Raw genomic sequence first — 27,752 nt, 5'->3', positions numbered from 1 at the left:
AGCTTTTATCTCCATCACTTTCCTTTGCCCCATTTCTTTCTGCAAATGTGTTTTCTGGGAAGGCTTTCTCAGCAGGGGGTGAATGGGTCTATGGCTGCCAGTCTAACCGTTCAAATGGCTGATGGTCTTATTAATTGTTGGACTGTTAAAATTTTAACCCAATAATTTGTTATTTGTTTTAAAGGATGCTAATTAAAGATACACCCACTGCATTTGCCACTAGAATAAAATGATGACTACATGTGTATGGCTCTTTGGCCTAATCTAATTTGGGTTTCTGAGAGGAATTGAGTACCAATTTCATAATTTTTCATGTATCTGATTCTTTTCCCTAAAAGAAATGTGAGATTCATCCTCATAATAGATCAGTAATTTGTGTTTGTTTGTTTTACTGAAACAAAATAGCTTCGGCTATTGATCCATGCTATTCTATGGCTGTACTTGTTAAATGCACTTATAAAAAGATTCTAAAATGTGAATTAAATGGAGCTACTTTACAAAACAAACTAATGAAGCCTTAAACATGTTTAAGAAATCTTAATAGTATTCAACTAGTAAAGTGAAGAAAAATGGTTTTGACCCTTCACTAAACTCTCAGGTGATAAAAAGGAGTCTTGGAAATTTTCTTTGAATTATACCATCAGTATTTCTTTTCAGTATGCATTAGGAATCTTCAAATGATATAAAATTTTTTTTCCAAGCATTGCAGAGGTTTATTTTTCATATAGCATCCGAACTAAAATATGATATATTATATCAAATATAACAGTTATTTGAATTTTCTTGCTTTATAAGGCGTAAGTCAGAAACTTTATGTTGCCTGAGTGCTTTTTGTGGCATAGCTATAAGCACAGCAATGAGAAAGTGCAAGGAAACTAATAAATTAGAAGGCATAAGTGCATTTCTTGCATGTATGCTAATAGCTAATAAAGCATTAAGCAGTATCATGTCACATTGACTTAAGAAAATGTAACTACATACAATAATTTTATGTAAAGGGAAAACATGCACAAGAGAATAGATACATGCACATAAAACAACCCTCACTTACCATAATGAACATTATATTAAAATCATAAGATGTTGAACATTTATTAGCTACCCTTTTCACAAAATAAATTTCCCTGCATATGTACTAAACCTCAAGAAAAGGACGTAACACAATTTCATTTTTCAATGAGAATTTGGAGTCTGCTCAGATACAGTAATATTCATCAGAAAATACCTATTACACTTTGGATATGCAAGGTGATTTTAACCTGCTATCTATCCTATACTATACACTAATGTTATTGAGTTCCTGTAGAAGAGGTAAAATTCATCATGTATTTGTATGGGCGGTAAGGTCAGTTTAATATATGTCTCTGAGCAGACCTTTCATGTAGATTTTTCAAATGCAATTACTTCAGGACCTTTTTCTGTGCTCAGAGAGAATTGGTAAGATCCCAAGGATAAAATTTGATTAGGGAAATAAGATAAGTACATAATTTATTTCAGAAGTAACTGCTTTAATTTTAAGAAGTAAAAGCAGCATGAATTTGCATATAACCATAAAAATACCACTAAGATCATCAAGGTTAAATAAAAATATAATCAAGTAATATCAGGTTTTTGGTTGGTGGATTTGTTTTACATCCATTTGCTTGAATCTTTTTCCAGTGGGCAGTGTGTTGGTTACTAAAAATTGGATAAAATAAAAGCAAGAAGACATATTTTTTTTTTATGGAGATGCACCAGTATTTGGTATCTTTAAATGGCATCTCTAGGCAAGTTTGTAGGTTAGGCTAAGTAAGAGCAGAAATACAAAACAGGCAGAATCACTGCCTTATAACATTCTCTATACCCCATTCCCTTTGTTTTCTTTTTAGGCAAAGCTTTTACCTCCTCTCAAAGACCTCGACCAACCAGCCCATTTTCTACTGACAGTAATACCAGTGCAGCCCTGAGTCAAAGTCAGAGGCCTCGGCCCACTAAAAAACACAAGGGAGGGCGAATGGACCAACAACCAGCCTTGCCTCATCGAAGGGAAGGAATGACAGATGGTAGGTTTGTTTCCTTCTCTCTTGTCTCCTCGCCGAAGAGATGCGCTCTGTGCGAATCATTAACTTAGATTAAAGTAGCAGTGGTAGATTAGGCACTGCCTCATTATGTAACAAGGCAGAAAACCCGGCAATATGGTCTCGCTTAAAGAAAACACCCTTTTTTCTAACAATCTGGAAGGATTTCTGTATTACCACGCCCCAAGAAATGTGTGCCATACCACTTTTCAATGTTGATCTTGCTGCCATTCTGGCATTTTCCATTAATGCTTTTTAATGGACATTCCCCTTTGAGGTTAGGAAAGAAAACGCAGGTAGCACGTGCACTTGCTGTGCATTTCTGATATTAAATTTGGGACATTTCTGACATCAAATTAAGATAACTTCGATGGTATTTCACTTTTGAAAAAGACCATGAAGTGATTTGTAACTTAGCAATTTTTTAGTTTCATGAATTTCAGGACTAAAAGCATACTACAGATCATCTGGTAGATGGGTCAGCAAGCTTTTCTGTAAAAGTCCGGATAGTAAATATTTTTTGTTTTACCTGGCCATACAGTCTCTGTCACAGATACTCAACGCTGCCATTGTAGTGTGAGTGTAGCTATAGGAAAAAAAAGAAGAATGCGTGTAACTGATTTCCAATAAAACCTTGTTGATAAACAGACAGTGGCTGAATTTGGCCCATGGACCCTAGTCTGCTGATTTATTTCAATTCTTGTATTTGTGTATAACTTTCAGTCTTTGAGTACTTGCTTAAACACTGCTAGTTTCAAGAGGCACATTATTGAGCAATGTCCTTGTTCAATACAGAGTAGTTCATCTCTTTAAAGTGGGATCTATTTCCTGTACGTTCAACTGAATTCTCATACATTTAAAAATAGGAATACAAATATTTATCCTGATGTTTTATTCTATTAATACCTATGATTTATGTATAATGCCCAAAACCAAAGGTACATTTCTTCCGCTTCTCAGCACTATCCCCTCTAGGCATACAAACTTTAATCTGAGATAGTTCTACTAAATACCAAAAGGGTGAACCTACCCAAGCTTCACATTAGAACCATCTATAGAACTCTTAAATTATCCCCTGGGGATTGTGGGGTTTTTTTTATTTGTTTATTTGTTGTTGTTGTTGTTATTTATTTATTTCTTAGAGAAAGAAAGGGAGAGCACAGAGGTAGAGGGTGAAACAGACTCTCGCTGAGCAGAGAGCTTCATGCGGAGATGTGGGGATAGATCCCAGGACCCTGAGATCATGACCTGAGCTGAAGGCAGACACTTAACCGACTGAGGCACCCAGGCACTCCCTGGGGATTGTGATTTCATTGTTCAGAGTGAAAACCAATTATGGATATTTTTAAAGCTCCACAAATGAATCTAATGTGCAGTCAGCATTGAGAAGCTATGATGGTGTCCTTAACATTCATTTCAGTCTCTTAGGCTTGTCATTATAAGACAGAACGAGGCTTAGTTGGAAAAGTACTTACTCTTTATTGGTTCGGGTGAAGGGTCTGTATCTCGTAGCCATCTCTGTGCTTTCTGTTGTCATTTTGTAATGTAGGGCAGACTTAAAAAGTCAACCATAACTTGTTCTAAAAGCTTTCAGGTTTACTTATCTTTCCTGCTACCTTGTTTTCATTGGGGAGTATTTCTGTGGAATTTGAGAATAAGGGTGAACTCAGGATCTTGATTCCTTTATAAACCAATATCCTGTGGTGAACAAAAATGCTCACCACTTCCTTTCTGCCTCAGATGATCTGAAGATTAGTTCAGCATTTAAAGCAGTCAGTAGTGTTGGTCTTATTCCCTCTAGATAAAAAAGACCACCCCCATTGATATGGTAGTTATAAAACTCAGAATTAACAATTTTGTATAGTTTTCCTGCTATCAATGTCATGGAAAGAGAAAAGAATTTTTTTTCTGAAATGTAAGAAGATAATATACAGAATATCCAGAAGATAAAAAATATAAACCAAAAAGATAGTGCTCCTTTTCTTACTAAAATACTGTTCTTGCAAGTTTTCTCAGAATGTCTAGTTCAAATAAGCTGCTTCCTACTTTAAAATATGATCAATTTATTGCTTATATTTCTAAACAACAGACAGTCCCTAACTCTTAAAGTTGCCACCATTTCAAAAGGAGGTTATGGATTATGTATTGTTTGTAGAAATATTTTTGAAGCAATAATATTGCAAGGAAAATTTTGGCTCCCATGTCTTCCCAAGTTTATGATCCAATGATGTTCCAGTTATGACATGAGGACATCTATTATGGATGGCAGTCTGGAGATCATCCTTAAGGATGTTGTTATTTTATAGTAAATGTGTGTGTCCTAGATTTGTATGGTATGAATCCATGCATCAGTAATAATTTTATAATATTTGTATGTAAAATCAAACTGTTCTTTTAGGGAAGGCTGCTGTTGATTAGCACTTAGTGCCTAGACATTTCTACACTTAAACTTTTGCTTGATACATTTCGAAATTGTGTTTGGTGAGTAAATTAATCGGTAATTACTGGAAGCTGCCATACCAAACCACTGCTGTCCCTCAATGGCTTAGTACAGCAAGTTTGTTCCTCATGGTTACAATAATTTATAATAATTTATAAAGGTCAGGTGGATCTCCTCTAAGTAGTCATATAAGGATGTATGCTTTTTCAATATTGGGATGCCATCATTTTTAATGTGAGACATTTGTGGCTTCTGAGTGAGGGGAAGACAAAATCTGGGTGATCACTTGGGAGACTCTATGTGGCATATATCACTTCTCATTTCCTTGACAAGAGCATGGGCACATGACATCAGACTACTGACTAGATGGGAAAGTAGTGTTTTCTTGTGTCTAGTAAGAGGAATCGGGAACAGTGAAAAACATCAGCCTCTGTCTCAAAGGCAATGCAAAAACCACCACACACATCAAGGAGTCTTCTTCTCCCTTGAATAAAGACTCTCCTAAGCAGGCATTGTTCAGTCCAAATCTTCTATTCCATTTGCATAAGCTAAAGAATACCCTTTGATAGCAATACACTGACAAGTGCTGAAGAAAGAAGGCAGAGAAAGTAATTTTCTGTCCATCAACTTCCCCCCCACCATAGCATTTCCTTCTAGTCTGTTCTCCCCTCATTCCTATGTCCTAATTAGTGAATGGAGTCTTTGCTCTCCACAGACTACCTTGGCCACACTCCAGATCTGCTACAAACTAACCTATACCATTTAGCAAATTTCTTTATTCATTAATCAATTTATTCTCATACCAAATGATAGGCTGGAAACCAGCAGGCAAAATCCCCTGCTTTTCTGGAGCTTGCATTCTATTGAGGGAAGATAAAGACCAATGCAAATATATAAGGGAAAGTAAAAGTATATAAGATGGTGGCAAATATCATGGAGGGAAAAAACATAGGAAGGAAGTAGAGAAATACCAGGATTCGGGAGGGGGTCACCTCTTTTTTAAGTAGAGTCTCAGGGAAGGCTTGACTAAGTAGATGACAGTACAGAAGACTGGAAGATTAAAAGGGAAAGAGCAATGCTGGTATCAAGGAGAGGTCACACCAGGTCAAGGGAACAGCAAGTGGAAGCCTGAAGCTTTTTTGCTGAAAAGTAAGAGAAGCAGTGTGACCGAGGCAGAGAGAAAAACAGAATAGAATATGAAGTTAGACCAGTCAGTGAGGGCGTTTGTAGGGTCTTAAGCTTCTGTAAGGACATTGGCTCTTACTTTGAATCGGATACCATTGAAGAGGGGTGTGTGTGTGTGTGTGTATGTTTAAGGTGGAGGAGTAACATGATTTTACTTCTGCTTCTATTTAAAAAAAAAACATTGTAGCTGTTATTTCAAGATAGACTAAATGTGCTTTTCTGTGTGGAAGCCCAGAAACCACTTAAGAGGTTGTAGAATTCAACCAGGGAAGCGATGTAGAAGTTCTTCCCGAGGTAGCATCAGTGGAAGCAAGGAGAAGAATTGAATTCTGGCTATAGGTTGGCAGAGCCAACAGGATTTGTTCGTGAAATTAACTCAGGCTATAAAGCAAGAAAGTCAAGGATTACTCCAAAGTCTTGGTCAACTTGTAGAATGCAGTTGCTACTAATTGAGATGATGGACGTTACCGAAGAAGCATATCTTGTAGAGGAAGGTCCAGAACTCAGTTTAGATATGTGAAATTTTAGATCCTTTCTAAACATCTAAGTTGAACTCCTCAGTATGGATTTAGTGATGTGAGCCTGGAGTTCATAGAAGGAGAGATCCCAGCTGAAGGTATCTGATTTCTTTTTGCCTTTTTTTTTTCTTTAAACCTGAAAAAGACAATAAAAATGGTACATATTTAATTGGACTGTTGTGTACCTGACAATGGGTAATCCTCAGTAGACCAGTAAGAGACTCTTTAGTGAATTGATTTACTTGAAATGAATCAACTTGGAAATGAATAATAAATTTAAGTGAACATATTTGATTACTTTTATTTTTGCCACAGTCATTTTTAATTTCATCTTTTTTTCCAATTTGTTTATTTCAATGTGCATGTCATGTTCTTTCTTCTTAGAATATACAAACTCCAAGTAAATTACTTAATTATATAGCTATATGATTTCAGGTTAAATTAAACAGTAATCAGGATTTTGGCTAGCATACGTAGATGCCATTTTGGCCATTTTAAAGATGAAGCTGCTTTGATGGAGAATGAAAATCAATGACCAGATAGTTATTTTGAAAGCAAATGTCATAATTCCTGCCCTTCCCACTACTGGCAGTCTTAAGTCCAAACACTCAAGTGAAACAATTACCTTACATTTACAATAATGCCTACCGAAGGAATTCAGTTTTGAATATAAAGGAAACATAAACTCATTTCTGGATTATTCTACAAACAGATATCACAATATTGGATCAGCTCTTCATTTTGGAAGAAATGTTCCAAATGCAACTTTATTCTCCCAGATGGAAACACTGTTCCCTTCAATAATTAGTAATTCATAATCTAACAAGAGGACATACATAAGAACTGGGAATGCTGCTTCAGCGTGGGAACTCCCAAAGCAGATGCGGAGGAGAGTGTTATTGTCAATTCAGTGGAGGACAATATCATTTTTCTCATTATGAGAGAGTATAAAGTTTCTTAGCAAAATCTTTAAAAAGAACAATTTAGCCTTCCTTAAGGAAGCTATCTTTTGTTCACAAGAAATTCATGCTTTTTCCTTTTGAATTTCACAAACAGTATTATTAGAAGTAAGAGCACTAATACAACAACAGCACAGGAAATAATGGATGAAGATTATATGCAATAGTCCCATTGATAATAGATATATGTAGTGCATATGATATTTTATTTCATGAACGACTAATGTAATCACTGATATTCTAAGGATGAACAGAGAAGTTTGCAATAGTATGCCAGAAAAATTAGAAGGTAATAATCCAAAAGAATGTTAAGAATGTTCAGGAGACTTCAAAATCTTTAACAAAGTAATTTTAGAACTAGTATAATGGTACAAATCATATTATAGAACTAGTAGAATTCTTAAAGAAAGATGACAGAAGAGACTAAGATCACAGTTGAAGATAATCCAAATATAAAGATATCATGATCTGCACAGTTAATGAAAGGAAAATAAAAAATTAGCTGCACATTTGAACTTTTGATTTTTTCATATCTTATATTTAATTTAAAGAGCTTTTTTACAAAGTTATCTATTCTACCACATCTCAAATTTTTATGATACATTGTCTATTCTAGCACCATGAAGCATATTCTATCTGTACTCTGAACATTAGTTATTAGTTATTAAAATTAATGCATTGGAAGATTATAATGTATTAGTTGTAACTCATTAGCTAACTCATGAAACGAACAGCCAGAATTGGTTTGTCAGGCAGAATGTTAATTGCATTTAATAAATGTTAGCTTAACCCCTTGACTGTTGCTAAATGTACCACATACATGGGTAAAGGCAGTCATATGTTGCATATGATTCGGCATATAGTTCTTAATTTCCCGAGGGCAACATTTCCTATGGAGAGTGGCAGGGCAGCCTTTATTCTTCCCAGGGCCTTTTACTAACACAGCTGCTAGAATGTCTAGTCATTTTTGTGTCATGATATGTCTACTTTGGGGAGTTGGAGTGGACAATGAAGAAAATATGGAGAACACATAAATTGTATTTTGTACATTTGCCTCAATGTGCAATTGAAAACACTTTCTACATATTATAATTGAAATCAGTCGATTTTGTTTCAAAGACACTATGATCCAATGGTAGCAAAGAGATCAATAATATGCATTTTAGACAGAAATAACTGACCTTTGCCCTCCCTGCAACCCTCCCTTACCCCCCAACCCCCAGATTTCTTTTGCATGAGTGAGACTTTTAGGAGGGCACGGGTTTTTTTCTTCATCATGAATTAAAACCTGTATTTTTCATTAAATTTTAGTCCATTCTAAACATTATTCACAATTTTTAGATCTTCCACCACCACCAGATCCCCCTCCAGGTCAGGGTTTAAGGCAGCAAATAGGCCCGAACCAGCATGCTGGTAACGTGGAAAACTCAACAGAGAGAAAAGGAAGCTCTCTGGAAACACCACCAGCATCCAGCTTAGAAGACACAAAGAGCTCATTGGATTGTCCAGCTAGAACATCCCTAGAGTGGCAGCGACAAACCCAAGAATGGATAAACTCCACAGAACGCCAAGAAGATATACGGAAAGCCCTACACAAACAAAGTGTTGGACCAGGTGTGTTCTGCACAGTCCCAAGAAAGTGTGGACTTTTACCTTTTGTTTCCCTACCAGGTATTTTAGAAATGGCAGTTGTTTAAGCGCATCGGAAAAAAGTTTGCCTTGAATCACTGAAAAGTTGGGATTCCTCAGCAAAGTTCACCAACATACACCTTAAGGCTGATTCCCATGGGGATTGTTCCTCAAGTTAACCTTGCGTAGGGGTCTTTGAGCTCAAGAGATTTCACCTGTATTATTCAAGAGACAATTTGATATTTTTGCCTCCTAATGTTTATACTAAAATGCTTTTAAGACCTCTAAATTTCATCTTAACGTCCATTTAATCCCTGCCTTCAAGCACTTTCATTTTGACTGAAGTAACTAGTCATTTTGAAAAGAGAACTCACTTCAGTCAAATCGTTGAACTCATTGAAATAACAAAGTTGCACATAAATGTATGTAAATATCTAAGGATAGAAAAGGTTAAACTGGGCCTGTGCTTTCTCCAACTGGTTAAATTTAGTTGATTGTTAACAGTTCATTGGGAAATATTCTTGTTTATAAATCAAGCTTCTGGAACTGTCACAAAATAAAAGTCATCACTTGTGGTTGGATTTTATTTTGGGAGGGGTAGTGGTTGTTGGAGCCTATTATAGAAATACATTTTCTGGAACATTTCTTCTCATATCAGGATTCATTTTCATTCATATACACAAACACACACAGCACAACATTTGAAAGTTTCTTTACACATTTGTTTTTTTAATTTGGACTCAGTCATTTGTAGATATGCCCTCTACCCAGGCATTTTCAATAATTATATGATGTCACAACTTGGTACTTAAGATTTTAGAAAATGTAATGTTTATAAGAGCCAAGATATGTCCATTTTAAGACCTAGATTTAGTGAAACACTTAGGAAGTTTACATCGTTCATGTTGTGAAAGAAGTCATGTGATTCTTGAGATTTCATAAAGACCATTTAAGGAGAGAAATAGTCATCACAGTAATAATAGCCCATATCTAGAAAGAAAGAGAAAAATAGAAAGGTAGAGAGAAAGAAGGAAAAAGGAAAGTAAAAAAGAAAAAAATGTTTTAAAATATTAGTTACTTAATAATACACCTTGTGTTATTTGTAGGATTGATACCTAAAATGTGTTTTCATTTATTATTTAGTTATGAAACTGTGTATTTCTCTTTTTCTTTTAAGGAAATACACCATCTGTAAAATAATGTGTTTCTATCCCCAGAAACAACAGAAACTTAGGAAGCTTTGTCAACTCATATATAGTTCTTTATCTAAATTGATTGAGAAAATGTTGCTATAATTTCGAGTGAAACAAAAACCATGTTTCTTCAATATTTTTGAAAAATTTAATTGGTGCCTCACTGAAGTCCAGAAATTATATTCATAAAAATGCTTTTGTTAAATAATATGGTTCATGGTATTCAGCTCCCTTTTATTAATGAATTTAAATTTTGCAAATGATATGTAACATTGTATTTTTATCCCCAAGTTTATTTTTTTAAGATTTTATTTATTTGGGAGAGAGAAAGAGAACATGAACAAGGAGGCAGGAGCAGAGGGAGAGGGAGAAGGATACTCCCCACTGAGCAGGGAGCCCAACAAGGGGGTCCATCCTAGGTCCCTGAGATCATGACCTGAGCAGAAGGCTAATGCTTAACAACTGAGCCACCCAGGCACCCCATCCCCAAATTTCCTTTTAATTTAATCCTGTTTCAGTTCCTATTATCAGAAATGTTGTTTGCACATGGAAATTTTTTAATATCCAGGCTTATTGAACCTCTTATTTTTAATTTTACTGAAGAGTGAAATCATAAACTAGCCCACCTTGAACTTAATGTTTAAAGTTTGTTTGGCTTCCATGTTGCTGTTCAGCTTAGCACTTTGTACTTCTTTTTCAGAGGAGACATTGGTGCCATACAGCAAGCCCAGTTTCCCATCTCCAGGAGGTCACAGCTCGTCAGGAACAGCGTCTTCTAAAGGATCCACTGGACCAAGGAAAGCCGAGGTGTTGAGGGGAAGTCATCAGCGCAATGCCAGCGACCTTCTTGACATAGGATATATGGGCTCAAATAGTCAAGGACAGTTTACAGGTGAATTATGTAAGTGCTTTAGGACCCTTCAAAGACACTGGTGATTCAGAACAAATAGTGGGTCAATAATGTAGGGGAGAAAAAAGTTTCCTTGACCCTCTTAGGGTCCCTGGCTGGGTCTGAGAATTAAACTGATAAACAGAGATTAACAGGAGAAAAGTCTACAAATTTTATCGAATTTTTACATGCCCACGGGTGACTTCAGAAGAGCATGTAGACTGAAAGAAGTGACAGAGCAGAAAGCTTTTATATCTTTTAGACAAAGAAACCATAAATTTGTGAAGATTTTATGATACCGAGGGGTTTGGTATAGAGGAGAAGTCAAGGGTAAAGAAGTAACTGGGAAGATAAGGGTTAGTTTAACAAGGTTTGTTTGCACAGATTCCTCGGCCCTATAACTCCCTGTCTCTGGGAATAAGAATGTCTTCCTTCCTCTGGTAGAGGGAGGGTAACTTTCACATGGGAGTTTTATGGTCTGTTTCAGAGAAGAAGATCAAGGTGGGGAGGAGAGAGGTCAGAGTGACCTTCCTCCCTTTGTTGGTTTCTCAGACTCCTTCAGCTTTCAATATTCCATATGCCAAGATGTCATGTTTTGGGGTAGCACGTCCTGAACCTCATCAATAACATTGGGACAATAAACAAATTTCAGAATTGTAGAAATCATGCTTTACTAAGAGAAAAAAATTGATTACGATTTTTGGAAATAGAGCATGGCTATTTACAGCTGTCCATTAAATGAATATTTCTTCTATTCCAAGTCTGATTTACATGATACAAAATTTGCCTATATTTAGGCAATTAATCTTAATATTTATAAGTTAATTAAGAACAGTCCACTTTGCAGTTTTCTTTGCCTTTTAAAGAACCTTAGGAATTCCTCGTTCCCTAGTTGCTCTTCATTTATTATTATAATTTTTTTTAGATTTAGACAGTCGACCTTGTAAAGTTGATATTTTATTACGATAACATATTTTATAAATAAATTTCTTTTTGAATAATGATCCAACATTGATATAACTATCTATAAAATAAAATAATCTTTTTAAAGATTATTTATTATCTTACTCTATAAAAATCTATAATTTATATAATCTATAAAAATAAAATAATCTATAAAAATAAAATACCGGACAACAGAGAAAGAGAGCATGTCACAGTCACAGGAAGAAGCTCTGAATTCTTTGTGTTAATTTTTTTTTTCGTAAAATTTACCAATTCTTCTCTCCAATGTCAGAATTATACTTGTTAAATAGTTTCAGCTGCTCATTTGAATTCACATTAAAAGCACTGATGAAGGAATATCCCTGGATTCCAGTCTTCTCAACCCAGTGCAAGTCAGCTACCTTCCCAATCTCTCTACTTCCTGATCTTAAAAAAATGGCATTACTATTATGCTTCCATCACAGACTGGGGGATGCCATGAAATAATGAAAAATAAAAGTTCTTTCAAACTGTGAAGTTCTTTATTGACTAGACTTCACATTTTTAAGATATGTTTATAATTCTTAATTTGATTCATGACTGCTTGGATTTTGCTTTGACTTCCATTTTAGCGTAACTGTAAACTCACAGGGACGTGCAGGGAGAGCGCTATGTGAATTTTAAATCTCCAAATTTACAATGTTTCTTTCTTTCCCTTCCCATCACTACCTTTACACACTCGCAAAGCCCATCTGGTGGTGTTATTTTCATTTATTATCTGTTCACGTGGCTTTTTGTCATGTTGGTCAGTTGGAAAGCCTACCTAATGTCAATGCAAACTTACCTCTGATTTTTATCTCTTTGTAGAGTAACTGAGAGGAGACATGCAAAGCTGCTCTGAAGGACCACCAGGTCTGAACTCATGGAAGTGATGACACTAAACAGTGCAATGAACAATTTCTTTATTTATGTACTATTAAAAGAACTGTAAATGCAATGTAAAGACACACAGCCACACATATCCCACAGATATTTTACTTGTGTTCTTCTCTTAAGTACACCACCCACCTTAACTCTTTCTTGTCAGGAGTATATACAAAAGAAAGAAAACAAAACTCGCCCTCCAGGAAGAAAAGGATTTTCCTCTGTATATAATTTCTTTCGTGCATTGCTATGCAAGCTCCCTCTTTTTAGCTCTGTTCATACTATTGTCTGTTTTTATTGGTCTGTTGTACTATATGTGAATTAATAGGCTGTGGTGCCATATATTAACTTTTAATTGTGTAACTTTTATGTTTAAATTTTGCACTGCAATTTTATTTGGTGATAAGCACAAATCTCTACTCCTCGTGACATGAAGAACAGGACTGAATGTGAAGGGAGGTTCTGTACTGTAAGCTAGGCTGGGTGCGCCGGTTGGAACCAATCACGCTCGAGGGGAGGTTCTGTACTGTAAGCTAGGCTGGGTGCGCCGGTTGGGAACCAATCACGCTCGAGGGTTTGCAGTTGGGGTGTAGGAATAGAAAGATGCAAGGGAACAGTGGTGTTGGCAAAGTCTTCTTTAAATATCAGGGACTGAGTCAAAAAGAAAAGCAGAAGGGTGGCTTTTACTATTGACAAAAAAGCAGGGGTGCAAGAAGGAAATTTAAGTCTTCAGGCTAAATAGCAAAGATGTACTAAGCTTGCTTAAAAAAAAAAAAAAAAAGGAAATTAAGGTTATATGTAGAATCAACTTAACCTGTTGTTGTAATTGACCTGTCTGAGAATTATAACAAGCAGAAGGAAATTAAGGTGTTTCACAAGAGCTGTGTTTATATTACAGTTTTTTAAAAAAGCATTTTCTGAATTACCATAATTAATCTCTCCAACTCATTAAGTCAGACTATAATATGAAGTTCCCCAAGGAAACAAACAAAATGAACTCTAGAATATCTAGCAAATAGTTAAAGAGGCAATTTATTATTAGGACATACTCGGGCTGCTTCCAAATGCAAAAACTCTATTGCAATATCTCGTTTCATCTTTCTAATACATGTATAGTACACACTAGAGGATAGAGCTGCATCACTTAAATTTATGACTTTGGAAAAATAATGCAGTCTATAGACAATTTTGTGTTTTATTTGGTTAAGAAGTGAAGTTTATGCCACAAATGTATCGCCAAATTGTAAGTGCTTACAAGGCAGTGCTCAGAGTATGTTCAGTTCACAGTAAGTAGATTTATTGGAATAAACATTTTATGGTACATTCTCAGAAATTGGCTACCAACTAAAAGATGTTTGACCCACTTTGAATGAGTAAATTGAAAACGAAAATTTAAAAGGAGAAAAATGCATGTTTATACACTTTTTAAATAAAACCAAACCTCGTTAAGTGGACATTAATAACAGTGTCCTGCCTCATTTGTTCCCACGACTTTGAGAACAAGAAATTCCTGAACATCAGTCATGTATGGTCAAAAGGAATATGACTTTGGAATATATGTCAGCCTCGGTTCGTGTATAGTCGATCAGTCAAGTAGAAGAGAACTTCCCTGAAATTCCCACTGGTGACATTTTTTTCCATCTGCCGCCTCCACAACTGTAAATTCTATTTCTAGTTATACTTTCTCATGTTTTTCCTATGATGTGTTCAGTAGTTGGTACTTTGAAAAATGTTCGATGTGATTATTAGAATCAATTCTAATGGGGGACCCACTTGAATGACAATTCATATTCCCATTCATTCTTGGCTCAATCTCCAATTCTGTATCATATTATTATAGCAAAGGGATAACGTAATTCATTTTCTCTATCCTTTTTGTTCCCTGAGACTGCATCAACACAGGCAAGAGTGGAGGAATGTAATGTTTTTTATGGGCCCCAACCTCTTTTGGGGCCATGTAGCTCATTTCTTGGCCGAAGAGAAAAAAAATATTCTGAGACACACTTATTAAATGCGTTATCAACTTCCTACCACCAGTGCCTGAATTTTAATGCAGTTTGATTTCTCTGGGTCAGATTGTCTAGGGAAGGTGAAAAGTTCCTGTGAAGAATGACTACCTACTATCCACAACTGTAGGATGTGAGGAATTTAATTTTGATTTATGCAGCTCCCTACTTCGCCTCTTTCTATTTAAAAGCAAAGTTTTGTTCATTTGTGATCCCTCTTTAGGCTTCTCTGTAACCCACTTTAGATTAAAACTTTCATTAATCACATTTATTACACACAGATGCCGATCCCTAATGTGACAAATAAACCAAGACTTCAGTGTAGAGTATGGGTATGACAGTGACTTCTGGAATAATGCAGGACATAGCATCAGACCTTCCTGATTATTTTCAGTGTATAAAACATAACCATTTGGGTTAGATGTTGGCAGTACAGACCTTATGGTTATGCGGAATGTTCTTCTAGAACATTCCACATTCCCTGTTAAGTCTAGTTTTGTATATAATTTGCTTAGTAAAATGTTGCTCCCAATATATCATCTGCACACAGATACAGAGCAATATAAAAATGCTGTGGCTATCCAAATGAATTCAGGAATCCTATCCAAAAATTAAGAGCTTTTGTCAACTTACTATAAGTAAAAAGCTTCTAATCAGTATGTCAGAATATTAGTAGAAGAATACAAACATGTACAAGACCTCCCATAATTTTTTTCATCTTATAGCCCATTGAATGAATGTGAATCACTGAGCTCAGTCTTCTGCAGGTCTGCACAAGGTCTGCATGACTTGTCAGAAGGAAATCCGGGTGGGGGAGAATGCAAACTCATCTTGCACTCACAGGCCATGCTACTGCGCACTCAAGCCCCAAACAACACAGCTCCATTCTTAACATGCTACGTCTCCACTGGGGAAAAGCCAAGCAGCGCCCCAACTCAGGTATGCCTCGAGTGTGCAGGTAGAGTCAGCCTCTTTCCAGACCTTTTCCATACCATATTTTAAGTGGGATAGTACAGGGGCTTGAAAACAATGGATTCCTTCACAGGATTTGAATCCAGTTCAGGGGAGCATATAGGAAAATCAAGACCAACATTGAAGGTGTCCTACAACCAAAGGGAAGTAAAACATTGCAAGTATGCTTGTTCTAAATAACAAAGACAGATAAAATGGTGGTGTATGTCATAGCTTAAGGCTCTGGGTATTTAAATATTTAAATATATCTTCATGGGATTCAAGTTGAAAGTCTGTATGAGCTCAGGTAGAACACCTCCAAATTTCTATTCAACAAATTTATGGAATTGTCCATTTACAACTTAATTACATGAATACCAGTGAGCTCTAAACTGTGATTTATCTTCACCACTGGAAAGTGATTGTGTGTCAGTATTAAAGATATGAAGAACCATGACATTCCCTAATTTGTACATCTACTTCTGTACATTGTATTTATAAAGTTACATGATGAGAATTGGTGTAAAGCAACGTCTTTCCACATTATCTTAGAGATGAAGTTACTTTTATTTTGCTTCTCTACAATGTGTACCTTCAAATGAAACCCCCATACCTTTTTTTCACTGAAGTTCAATTTACTAATTTTTCTTATCTCATCGTTTTCAAAAGCATTTATTGTGACTTTAAAGTGTTGCAAGATAAGGGATTTTGTGGCCGTGGGTAGACTTTTTATACTTTGTTTTATAGATGGACTTTTTTTTAACTAGTCTGTTAAGTCATCAAACAGCGTCCAAAATCTTAATGTGTTTCATTTGATGTTATTAGATCAGAAAAGAAATTGGCATAAAATTGGTTAATAGTATTGTCAAAGAATTGTGTATTGTGTACTCACTGGGAAAAAATAAAATATATTCACATTTCAAATTTGTAAAAAAGCCATTTATGTAAAACAGACTTGCCTGTAGAAAAATCAAACAGACCATTCTCTCACTTTTTTAACTCTACATTAATATTTTGTGACCAAATGCATGATCCAATTATCTCCTTTGGTAATGGGTTGGGTGGTGGTAACTAGAAATTGACTTACAGTAGTGACTAAACTGCTAACACTGATGGAGAATATAAAAAGTATTTGAAATTATAGATTCCCCTCTATAGGCCCTGGTCTCCAGATCTGATCTCCCCCACCCCATAAAGACTTTCAGGTAGATAGAATATAAACTTCTCATCTATGAAATTACCTTCAGAAATGATTCTTTCAATATAAATAAGTATGAGAATTGGAAGAAAGTGGATATTTCTTAATTGCCTTAGAATAGCTAATGATAACTTTTTCTAAGATGATGGATGTTGAAAAGTTGTATTAGGGACTGGGTAGAAAAGAGAAATTCCCTATTTTATTGTACTTCATGAATATTTCATTCTTTTTCACTAAGTACAATTACAGGATCAAATTATTTCTAAAAATAAAAGAAGTTCATGTATTTTTTAAGATAATATAGTAATAGTAAAAATGAAATAAAAAAACTGAACTCTAAAACTATTTATTTGAAAATACTTTTAAAGCACATGGTAAGTGGATAATACGCTTCAGAATTTCATTTAATTTAGATTACCCATAGGAAAATAAAACAGTATTAGAGAATTACAAATAATGTTGCATTAACATAATACAGTGGCATAATGGTGTGATTAAAGACAGATATATCCGTTACCAATATGGTAAAAAGTAGAGGAATTACAAAACAATCATTGCTTTTTTTTTTATTATTTTTAAAGATTTTATTTATTTATTTGACAGAGATCACAAGTAGACAGAGAGACAGGCAGAGAGAGGAGGGAGCAGGCTCCCTGCTGAGCTGAGAGCCCAATTCGGGGCTCGATTCCAGGACCCTGAAATCATGACCTGAGCCAAAGGCAGAGGCTTAACCCACTGAGCCACCCAGACGCCCCGAAAACAATCATTGCTCTATTGAATCTGGGTGCATTATGGAAACACCTACAGATGGCAAAAGTGCAAAATTATCGGAAAGATTTATTAAAATAAAACACTGTGGTCTCTTAATTATTACATATGAGCTATATAAAAGATACGCCAGTGGCACAAGAAAGCATTTTAACAAGAGATAACATTCAATGCCCTCAATTTGTGAGAGTGTTTTTTCTATCTTCCAAAGAGAAGATCAGCCAAGTTCATGCTAAATTTCACTTCGTAACAGAAACGTGAAATAAAATTGCAATAACTGAAAAGCCAGTTGCAAGAATTTATAAGAAAAGACGCATAGAAAGCCTTAGTAAGGCGGGAAGATAACAAGCTGTCTCCAAAAGGTATCGAGGGCTCTTTCATCTGGATGAATTTAGTGCAGTCTTAGTTTCGGCTCTCAGTCCCAGGGGGAGTTTTCTTCAGGCTCAGAGAAGAAATTTGGTATAAGAAAGGGTTGCAAAGCCCTCGAGAATCCAAAAGACAGATGCAGGACAATTTGAAAGGCTGTGTGTGACCCGCCTTGGTATCTTCCAGCCCAAACGCTTTCTCCAAGCAGCAGTGGAGCTACTAGAATATACATACTCAGTTACCTTGGCAATCAATCAGAAAAAGACACTTGAGGTTTCTGATTCAAATACAGTATCAGGGCGCAGGTCAATGTCTATGACAGGGAATTTTCAGGCCACTGTCACTGCCCTCAGATCATGACACCATAGCATCCTTGGCCTATAAAATGATTTTCATGGATGCAGCTTCTAGGGCCTGGACAGCTTGTTTGGACAATCTTTACACAATGTGTCTCTAGACAACACTTAGGAATAATGCGTTTCTGAAAAACGGCTTGTTTTTTGTTTTATTTATTTATTCATTCATTTTGCAAGCTAGTACTGAGATATTGTGCTAAGAATCGTACAGAATGGTTAAAACAGAAATAACCTTTGCCTTCATAAATAGATGAGTATCTCCTGTGAAATAGGGACCCAGGCTCTGGGAAAGTATCTTTTTGATGAATGTATTTGAGCTAAGCGGAAAGAGGCAATGAGCAAGGCTTCCAAATACGTTTAGAAGCAGTAAAATCCACATTAGTCTCATTCATACCCCCTCACCCTGTCCTATTATCTATATTCTAGTCTTTCTCAAAATAGTCTGTGGAATTTTAATAGGTATTTTTAAAATAAAGAAGAAAACAACAGGTGAACATCTAAAGAGATTTCTTTACTACTCGACTTCTTTTCAAATTTGATCCATTTGTATACAACATAGAACCCTTTGTCCTGAGGCATCTTATGGAACCGGTAGTTTGTGACACCCACTTTGAGGAATAACTCTCCTAAAAACCTCATTCTGTCCCTAGGCTCTACATTAGTGGCCCCCCAAAAAACTCGCTGTGGTTTTGTCTTTTTCTTGCTGTGGTTTTTAAAATTAATTTCAATTTCTCATGGGAAAGAAATGTGTGAATCTCAGGTGTTCTGTGGCGATAACAGAAAAGGTGTTCAGTGAGAAACTGCGTGTACCCTTCCCACTTACGACAGAGTTTAAGTACTTAACTGAGATCAGTGCTCGGCACTTGAGCATCAGGGATGATGCTGCGTTGTGTTCTTCAGCTTTTCCACGCTCTTCTTCTATACCGTTAAGTCTCCAAATCATTAGACTAAAACTAAAGCAGGAGAATATACTCATTGTCTCCCTCCTCCTAACTCTCAGAAGTATGATTTAATCACTTTTGAGACTCCTCTATGGTTACTGCGTAGTTCTACTTCCAATGGAAGTTTGTTAAAAATCATTAAAAAAATAGCAAAACAACAACAAAAATTCGTGGCTCACGTAAAATTTAGGGAGAGAGGACTTAATCATTTCTCAGTAAGACAATATGGAACTAAGTCCCAGTGGAAAGCAAAATGCAGCAAATTACTCATGATAAAAATCAGTGTACTCAGAAATAGATAAATATAAAAATACAGAAGAGAAATTGAGGATACCGTTATATGAACTTTCATTGACATTAAGTATAAAAGAATATGACATAAGAGAAATTAAAGTGAAATAGAGAGAGTTGGGATTTAAATTTACTTAATTAATTTTGAGATGGTAGATGAATGCAATCAATAGATTAAAATGCCCCAACATAGGTGATTTCAGAGTAATTGCCGATGGGTAATGGTTATTCTAATAAAAAAGATGGAGCAGACAAATGGAAGCAGCCTTTAAAAAAAGACATAAATGGAGAGTAGCATTCAGCTTAAAAAGGGATTAAAACATTTCAATAAATGTGCAAGCATTCTTTGTGCAAGTAATTATCTGCCAAGGATTAAGCCTTGTTTTCATTAATGTTGACGATATTCATTTTTTCGAAGCGTTTTCCTGGCATTTAAAGTATTCTACAGCTATATCTAAAACATATAACACAAACACCCGTATACATATGACAGCAAATTTAAAGAAATAGTGTGTTAAATATTTAATACCATATAATTCCTACAAACATCATTTTAATAGTTATTATTTAAAAGGTTAAAATTTATAATGATGGTAAGAACTGTTTTCATCAGTGAATCTCAAGTGGAAAGATATTTTGAATCTGTTTTAATAATAAGCCAAATAAAAAGAATTCTGTACTTAAAATGTATTATATAGCTAGAACATGCAGTAGGAAATCCATATATGCATGCACATAAACACATGTACATACACGTATATAAACTCAATTCAGCAGAATCTAAGGTATAATGAATAGATTCATAGACCATGAAAAAGAGGCACTAATAAAGATTATGGGGGTCAAGTCAGGCAGGCATTCCAGACAGAATAATGCTGCCAATAATCTCTATTTCTCTAGACAAATTATATATGTATTTGTATGTGTGTATACATATAATAATGTGCATTCGTGTTTATATATGCACATATATGCACATATACATATACATAAATATATATATGTATATGCATGCTCATTTATATGTGTAGATATACTCATGTACACATATAAATATATATATCACATACACATAATACATTCATATGTACATACAAAGGAATGGATATTTTGTCATTCAAGTGACCAAATGTTTTAAAATGAATTTTATTGTATACATAGTATTTTGCTTGGCACAGTATAGTGGGGCCTGGCAATGACAAAGCATTCAATCTCATTATGAACTCGTTGGAGGCAATATAAGGCATGGAGTGAGCATTATATTAGAAGTAGAGAGTGAAGCGCATCATATATGATTATGAGTGTTGAAGAAATCAATTTCGGGAGTTGACAGGTAGGAGGGAACACGGAGGTTGGGTGTGGGCAGGTGAGATTTCAGTGTTAAAAGGGACTGAGTGAGGGAAGGATTCCTAGACGATAGCTTGGAGGAGGGAAAGCTGACAGGAGACAGTCTATAGCCCATAGGAAACTGCTGTCTGATGAAAGAACCAGGGCACTGAGCCAACACCTCCTATTTGGTGGAATCCAGATATGATAAATGCATGCAGAGTGTTGCCGTAGCATAGGGAAGGTGGTTACCTAATTCAGACTAGGCGTTACGATAGGCATCCCAGACCAAATAATGCCTCAGTCTCTATCCCCCCTTGACAAAGAAGATAGGGCTTTACTTTTCTCTAGGCAAAAGCATGGGGACGTAAGATGCTACAGCGTAGTACATACAGAATAGTAAATGGTAAGCGGAATAGTCAGTGGTCTGGAATGGCTGGAAAACAACAATAGAACAAAGATACAGTGGAGAAAGGGTGAATGGGATGAAAAGCTGTGGCGTAAGAATGCCTAGACTTCGTAAAGGAACACAAAGGGTCTCCTAAGCCCCCTTCACAAGTTTTCTTTTCCATTCTGGGAAGGTAAAGACAGCTCATCCTCAAAGGGGGGTTTTGCCTTTATAAATGGGAAAATTCAATTCTATTTCTAAATTTTATGTATCCAAACTTGCCATACGTGCAGTAAGTTTCGCAGTAAAGAACGTCATAGAAGCTGAAATCTGCAATCTAAATAAATATCGTAATTATAATACAGTGTGAAATATTCCCACTTGGAAAGTGTATGGGTTTCATGTAAACAGGAACAGGAACTACCAGACACAAGCTGAATGAGACTCATTATGACTAACAAAATACAACCCCAAGTGGGGCAGAGCGACTTTCTACACATATGCAGTTGAAGGCAGTGGAGCCAAACCAGACCCCAAGGCTCAAATAAGAACTTCATTAGGGAAAATTAAGAACAATACACAATGCTGATAAATCTTGCAACAATGATCTGCCTGAGGACTAACTACAAAAGGAGCACCAACAAATAAAACTATATCCTGCAAAGAATACATAAACAAAAACAAGGATAATGATGTGCAATAAAACTTAGTAGGGAAAAATAGATTTAAAAAGCAAATCTCGGTCTTCCTGTCTTTCCTCTCTCCCATTCTGCCTTCCCCCAGGATCTTAATGAGTTGTTGATTATCTCTTTTTAAAGACCAACTCCACGAAAGCTTAGAAACATGAAAAATAATTAGAGCATAAGACTAAGTATGGATAATTATGAAATGGCAAAATATAATTAATCATCCATTCCCTGCAAATATCTCTTCTAAAATGACTCCATAGTATTCAAAGGCACAAGAACTTTAATTCTGCAATACCCACACACCCTCATAAACATACACACAGAAACAGTGTGCAAAGCTGTGTGCTCACAAAATAAACTTGTTGGAAGACTTGGGGGCAACAATCAAAGCACTCTTGCACGTGAGTTTGCTCGATTAGCTCCCCAGGCATAAACTCTACCTGCTCCACGCTCTGTCTGATACCATTCTTCAGTTCTAGCTTGCCATCAGGGACTTCAAGTTTTCCGTGTCTGAATTTACTGCTATTAGAGATGATTTTTTTTCCCCCTTGAAGACATGTATATTTATTTTCCTAACCATCTGAGACTTGAGAGAGGGTTTCTAAATAAAGATTGTGAAATATTTAAAAATGTACGCCACTAAAACACCATGTCTTATACTCCTTTTGCAACTGCCAGTTTCTGACACAACAGTGAATTGAAGGGCTGCCTCAGTATTGAATTGATTTGAATATCCTGGCACCCACTGAATTATTTTGCCACATTAAGTTGAATGGCATTGTGACTTTTCCTGTAAAAGCATTCATTCCATTTGACTAAATACCCCAAGAGCTTAAAGTCTAAACATTTTGTAAAATAAGCTAATTAGTAGTGGAAACAAAATAGAAGGCAACAAGAATGTGTTTAGAAGCTAACAGGGTTGTAGAGCGGTAAGTCTGGACTTAAACCCTCTTAAACCTAAGAGGAGCAAAACATGCTATCACATCATTTTGCCTCTTTATGTCAAAGTCAACAGCATGAAGCTCCTCTGAAGAGACAAACAGATTTATTCTGTGAAAACCTCAAGCAAGCAAAAATTTAGCAGGAGATTTTTTTGTATACGTGGTGAGTAAGCCAGTAGCACTATCTTCAGCTGCAGCTTTGCAAAAGTCAGAGGACTATTTTTCAAAGAGATCATTTTTTAATATAAACCCTTTATAAAAGCTGAGGATTGAAGTCACAGTAAATATTACTTTATTCAGGGCAATTTCATCGGTGGTGTTAAACTCTAGGCAGTAGACCAATATTTTTTACCTGGAGAGGTCAATCCACTTAAGCAACATATACTTAGGGAGCAAACAGAGTCAATATTTTCCTGTGAGAAGATCCTTGCATCATCTTAAGCATTTAGCAAATGCCTGAGTATTGCATTATCTGGAAGAAATTGTCCGTGAGCTAAAAATGATTCCTGCACGTGCTCCCGCAAAAGAACGTCTCACTAAAAGAATTCAGCTATGCTATGGGATATGCACTACATTAGTTGAGCCCACCAGAAGTCACTCAATATACTTCAAGGAAACAAGTCACTCATCAATTAAACGAGTGAAACTATGTTTCTCCATACAGGTGTTGATGAATGAGCCGTTGTCCTCAGTAGCAATTATCAGGGAAAACGAGACAAAAGGTTTCACCCTTCTTAACATTTCAATTCTGGTTTTCTTGTTTACTATAAAAAATGTCTATTTTTTTCCCTAATTGTTGTTCCATTGTTAAGGTTCATATTAAAAACAAGAGGTATATTATAAGAAAAAAATACAATTTTTATTAAAAATATTGTCATTAGAATACTCCATGTATCAGATAATTCTTTTAGATGCAAGAAACCGAATATGCCCCAAAGAAAATGCTTTAAAATACAGACTTAAGGGGTGCCTGGGTGGCTTGGTTGCTTGGGCATCTCCCTTTAACTCAGGTCATGATCTCAGAGTTCTGGGATCAAGTCCTGCATCCGGCTCCCTGCCCAGCCTGGAGTCTGCTTCTCCCTCTCCCTCTACCCCTCCTCTCTTGTGTTTTCTCTCTCAAATAAATAAATAAAATACTTTAAAAAATATTTTTAAAAATGCAGACTTAATATAACTTAACAAGCTGTCAAGTCAGAGTAGTCTCAATGAATGAGTTGACAACAAAATAAATGTCATTAGTTGTGGAATAATTTTGCCCCAATCCTACCCTAAATCTTTCCCATTAAGTGAAGGGGGAAAATGGCATAGAGTTTTAAAACTGTGTTCAAAACAACTTTTTTTTCATTTAGAGATACAGTCGTATAAAAGGAGACTCAAATGTGATGTTGATTATTTTCAAGTAACCATGTTTTATACAGATTCTGAAACATCCCAGCAGAAATAGGAATTTTAAGATCTTTCCAGATTTATGTGACTCTTCAGACATTTTAGAAAAGATGGAGTTAGTATGCTCCCAGGTGGAACAGACAATGAATAATAATAATTATATAAATTGTTTAATGTGGATAACCTAGTGGTTCTCAAAGTATCTTTCCAATACCTTGGGTGTCCTAGAGACACTTTCAGAGAGGTAGTGAGGTCAACACTATTTTTTATTACAATACTAAAATATTGTCTTTTCCATTGACTCTATCTTGACAATGATAGTGCAAAAGTAGAGGTAGTTCAAACTGTTACTCCTTGAACACAAATCAAATTAATAGCATCAAACTGTACTAGTAATCATTGTATTCTTCCCTGTACCCATTGTGTTAGTTGCTAGGCCTACCATAGCAAAGTATCACAGATTAGATGACTCAAAAACAGAAATTCATTTCCTCACAGTTGCGGGTACAAGAAGTCCAAGGTCAAAATATTGGTAGAGTTAGTTTCTTCTGAGCCCTCCCTCCATAGCTTATGGAAACTGAGTACTTCCTGTGTCATTATATGGTCTTCCCTCTGTGTCTTAATATCCTCCACTTATAAGGACAGAAGTCATATTGGATTAAGGTCCACTCTGATGTCCTCATTTTAACTTAATTACCTCTTTAAAGACCCTATCTCCAAATACAGTCACGTTTTGAGGTAGGGCTGGTTAGGAATTCAACACATGCATTTTAGAGGAGACAGAATTCAGCCTATGATTTTCACCATCACACAATTCCCTTTTTAAAAAAAAAAAGAAAGAAAGAAAGAAAGAAAGAAAGAAAGAAAATTCGATGAAGCAATAAAAAGTATTGATTTATTAAATCTAGGGCACCTGGGTGGCTCAGTCGTTAAGTGTCTGCCTTCAGCCCATGTCATGGTCCCAGGGTCCAGGGATCGAGCCCCGCATTAGGCTCCCTGCTCAGTGGGAAGGTTGCTTCTCCCTCTCCCAAACCTCCCACTTGTCTTCCCTCTCTGGTTGTCTCTCTTTCTGTCAAATAAATAAAATTAAATCTTTAAAAATTTTTGAAGACATAAATAAAAATTAAATCTCAACCCCTGAGTACATATCTTTTTAATATTATGTGCGACGAAGTGGATGAGAAGTACCCATAAAGCACTTCTGCTTTATACCAACATATGAATGGGAGTTCCAAGATAAAACAAGATAAAACATGTGTTTTTAAAATAGAACATATTTACTTGAAATAACTATTGCCCGCTTGACACTCAACAGACTTTTTTCAAAAGTGAAAGATGTGAGTCTAACACTTCAAGCAAAGATGAGAGTATTCTTAATGATGACTTTTGAGCTTTCAAGCAAAAATTAGAATTTTTGAAAACTTGCATGGTTTTCACACACTATAAATTTGACAACTTCTCAATATTTAACAGCGTTTCTGGTAACACTGGTAATGATATTGGTATATATGATTTTTGATATCATGTAACAAAATGAGCGGACAGTTAGAAACTCCGCATAACTCAATGAGTCAATATTTTCCAAATGGCCAGAGCATGATACTTAAAGTCTTACACAGACAAGGGATCAATTCAAAGTGCATGATAGAATGGGGCACGTGGTTGGCTCAGTGGGTTAAAGCCTCTGCGTTTGGCTCAGGTCATGATCTCAGGGTCCTGGGATCGAGCCCCGCATTGGGCTCGCTGCTCAGCAGGGAGCCTAGCCTGCTTTCCCCTCTCTCTGCCTGCCTCTTTGCCTACTTGTGATCTCTGTCTGTCAAATAAACAAACAAACAAAGTGCATGATAGATGAATGGATTTTAATGTAACAGAGATTAAAAGGTCTCTTATATGGTTTCAAATTTTACACTGCAACTTAATTTCAGAAAAATTCCATTTGTCAACTTTTATATATTATCAGAAAAAGACTACCCATTGTTATCTGAAAGGACTATTAAAATACACTTCCTTTTCCAACTACATGTCTTGATAAGTCAGCATAGAAGAGCAGGTGTGCCTGACTCTTGGAGGATGCTTCTCCTGCTGAGGCAATGAAAGAAGTATATATTTCTGGGGGTGAGGTTACAAGATTCTGGAGATGCCATGGGGCTGGCAGACTCAGTGAGTAGTTAGAGCAGAGTCTCATGATGGGCATGTGCTATTAGGGAACAGGATTAGCTATACAATTTGTCCAATTCAAGTGTGATTATACTGAATGAATGCCATTGAATTGTACATTTAAAAAGGGTAGAATTCATGTTATGTATTTTTCACCACGATTTAAAAAAAATAACTTTTTAAGAATACCAAGATGATGACAGCAGTTAAATCAAACATTGGCCCCTTTTGAGCCTGGAGCCCTGTATGACTGCCTATCTTGCAGGCCTATGAAGTTGGGCTTGTTAGAAAGGAATAAACCTTAACTGTATTCGGCCATTGAGATTTTAGAGTTATTTATTATCACAGCATCACCTGACATGTCCCGAATAATAAGGAGCTAAAGAAGGCTTAACTAAAGAAATGACTTTCTAAACTGATATCCAGAGAATAAATAGGAATCAGCAAAGTGAATTGAAGAGAAGACTTGGTCAAGGAGAAGGAATGGCAGGAGTTCCTGGGTGGCTCAGCCTGTTAAGTGTCTGCCTTGGGCTCTGGTCATGATCCCAGAGCCCTGGGATTGAGCCCCTCATCAGGCTCCCTGCTCAGTGGGAAGACTGCTTCTCCCTCTCCTTCTGCCTGCTATTCCCCTGCTTGTGCTCTCTCTCTCACCACTCTCTCTCTCTGTCAAATAAATAAATAAAATCTTAAAAAAAAAAAAAGAGAGAGATGGAATGACATATGCTAACACCCTTAGTAAGGAGAATTAATCACAAACAGCATAATGATACCCCATTTTCTGGCTATTGCTATTGTCCCTTCAAAATACTCTTCACCATCCAGCTTTCTACCCAGGAGTTAAACTATATTGGTTTTAATAGTAGATTCCCTTAACTTTGGCTTCTAGTTAGATTCTGCTGCTAAAAAGCTCTGAACTTTTTTTTTTTTTTTTCTTTTTTAAACCTGAGGGATGAATAAAGAAACCAATATGTTTATTTCTATGGCCCTCTCTATGGGGTTGTCTCAGGTAATGCCTCAGGTAATGCCCTTCCACTAATGGCACTCAGGTCTTCTCCAAAGGGATCTTTCTTCCCAGGTTCCATAACTATTTTTATCCCACAATCCCTTTGGTCCTGAGTGTGGTAGCACTTTTTTGGTTGTGGTTTCAATCTATCTTATTCACATATTTGTATTTCCTTCACTGAGCCCTTACTGAATTATCTTGTTTTAAGAGGCACCATGTTGTTCCCATTTGGGCCCAGAAGGATAAAGCCAGTATCAGCACAAGAAT

General features: G+C 36.1%; 1 protein-coding gene across 20 annotated transcripts in view; it reads left to right on the top strand.

Moving 5' to 3' along the window:
* ROBO2 (roundabout guidance receptor 2) overlaps nucleotides 1-13,227 on the top strand; it is a 592,813-nt gene extending 579,586 nt beyond the window's left edge. For 9 of the 20 annotated variants that reach the window (XM_059164449.1, XM_059164451.1, XM_059164447.1 and 6 more), the window contains 4 exons: nucleotides 1,869-2,042; nucleotides 8,501-8,773; nucleotides 10,682-10,882; nucleotides 12,662-13,227. In XM_059164449.1, the coding sequence (XP_059020432.1) occupies nucleotides 1,869-2,042; nucleotides 8,501-8,773; nucleotides 10,682-10,882; nucleotides 12,662-12,663 (650 nt within the window). In that variant the 3' untranslated portion in view covers nucleotides 12,664-13,227. The remainder of the gene's footprint in view (nucleotides 1-1,868; nucleotides 2,043-8,500; nucleotides 8,774-10,681; nucleotides 10,883-12,661) is intronic. The other 11 variants (XM_059164456.1, XM_059164463.1, XM_059164462.1 and 8 more) reach the window with 3 other exon arrangements.
* The last annotated feature ends 14,525 nt before the right edge of the window (nucleotides 13,228-27,752 follow it).

This window comes from Mustela lutreola, chromosome 2 (genome assembly GCF_030435805.1).
Source record: "Mustela lutreola isolate mMusLut2 chromosome 2, mMusLut2.pri, whole genome shotgun sequence".
NCBI classification, from domain to species: domain Eukaryota; kingdom Metazoa; phylum Chordata; class Mammalia; order Carnivora; family Mustelidae; genus Mustela; species Mustela lutreola.
The sequence above is the reverse complement of the archived record's forward strand: the minus strand, read 5'-3'. Positions and strand labels throughout refer to the sequence as shown.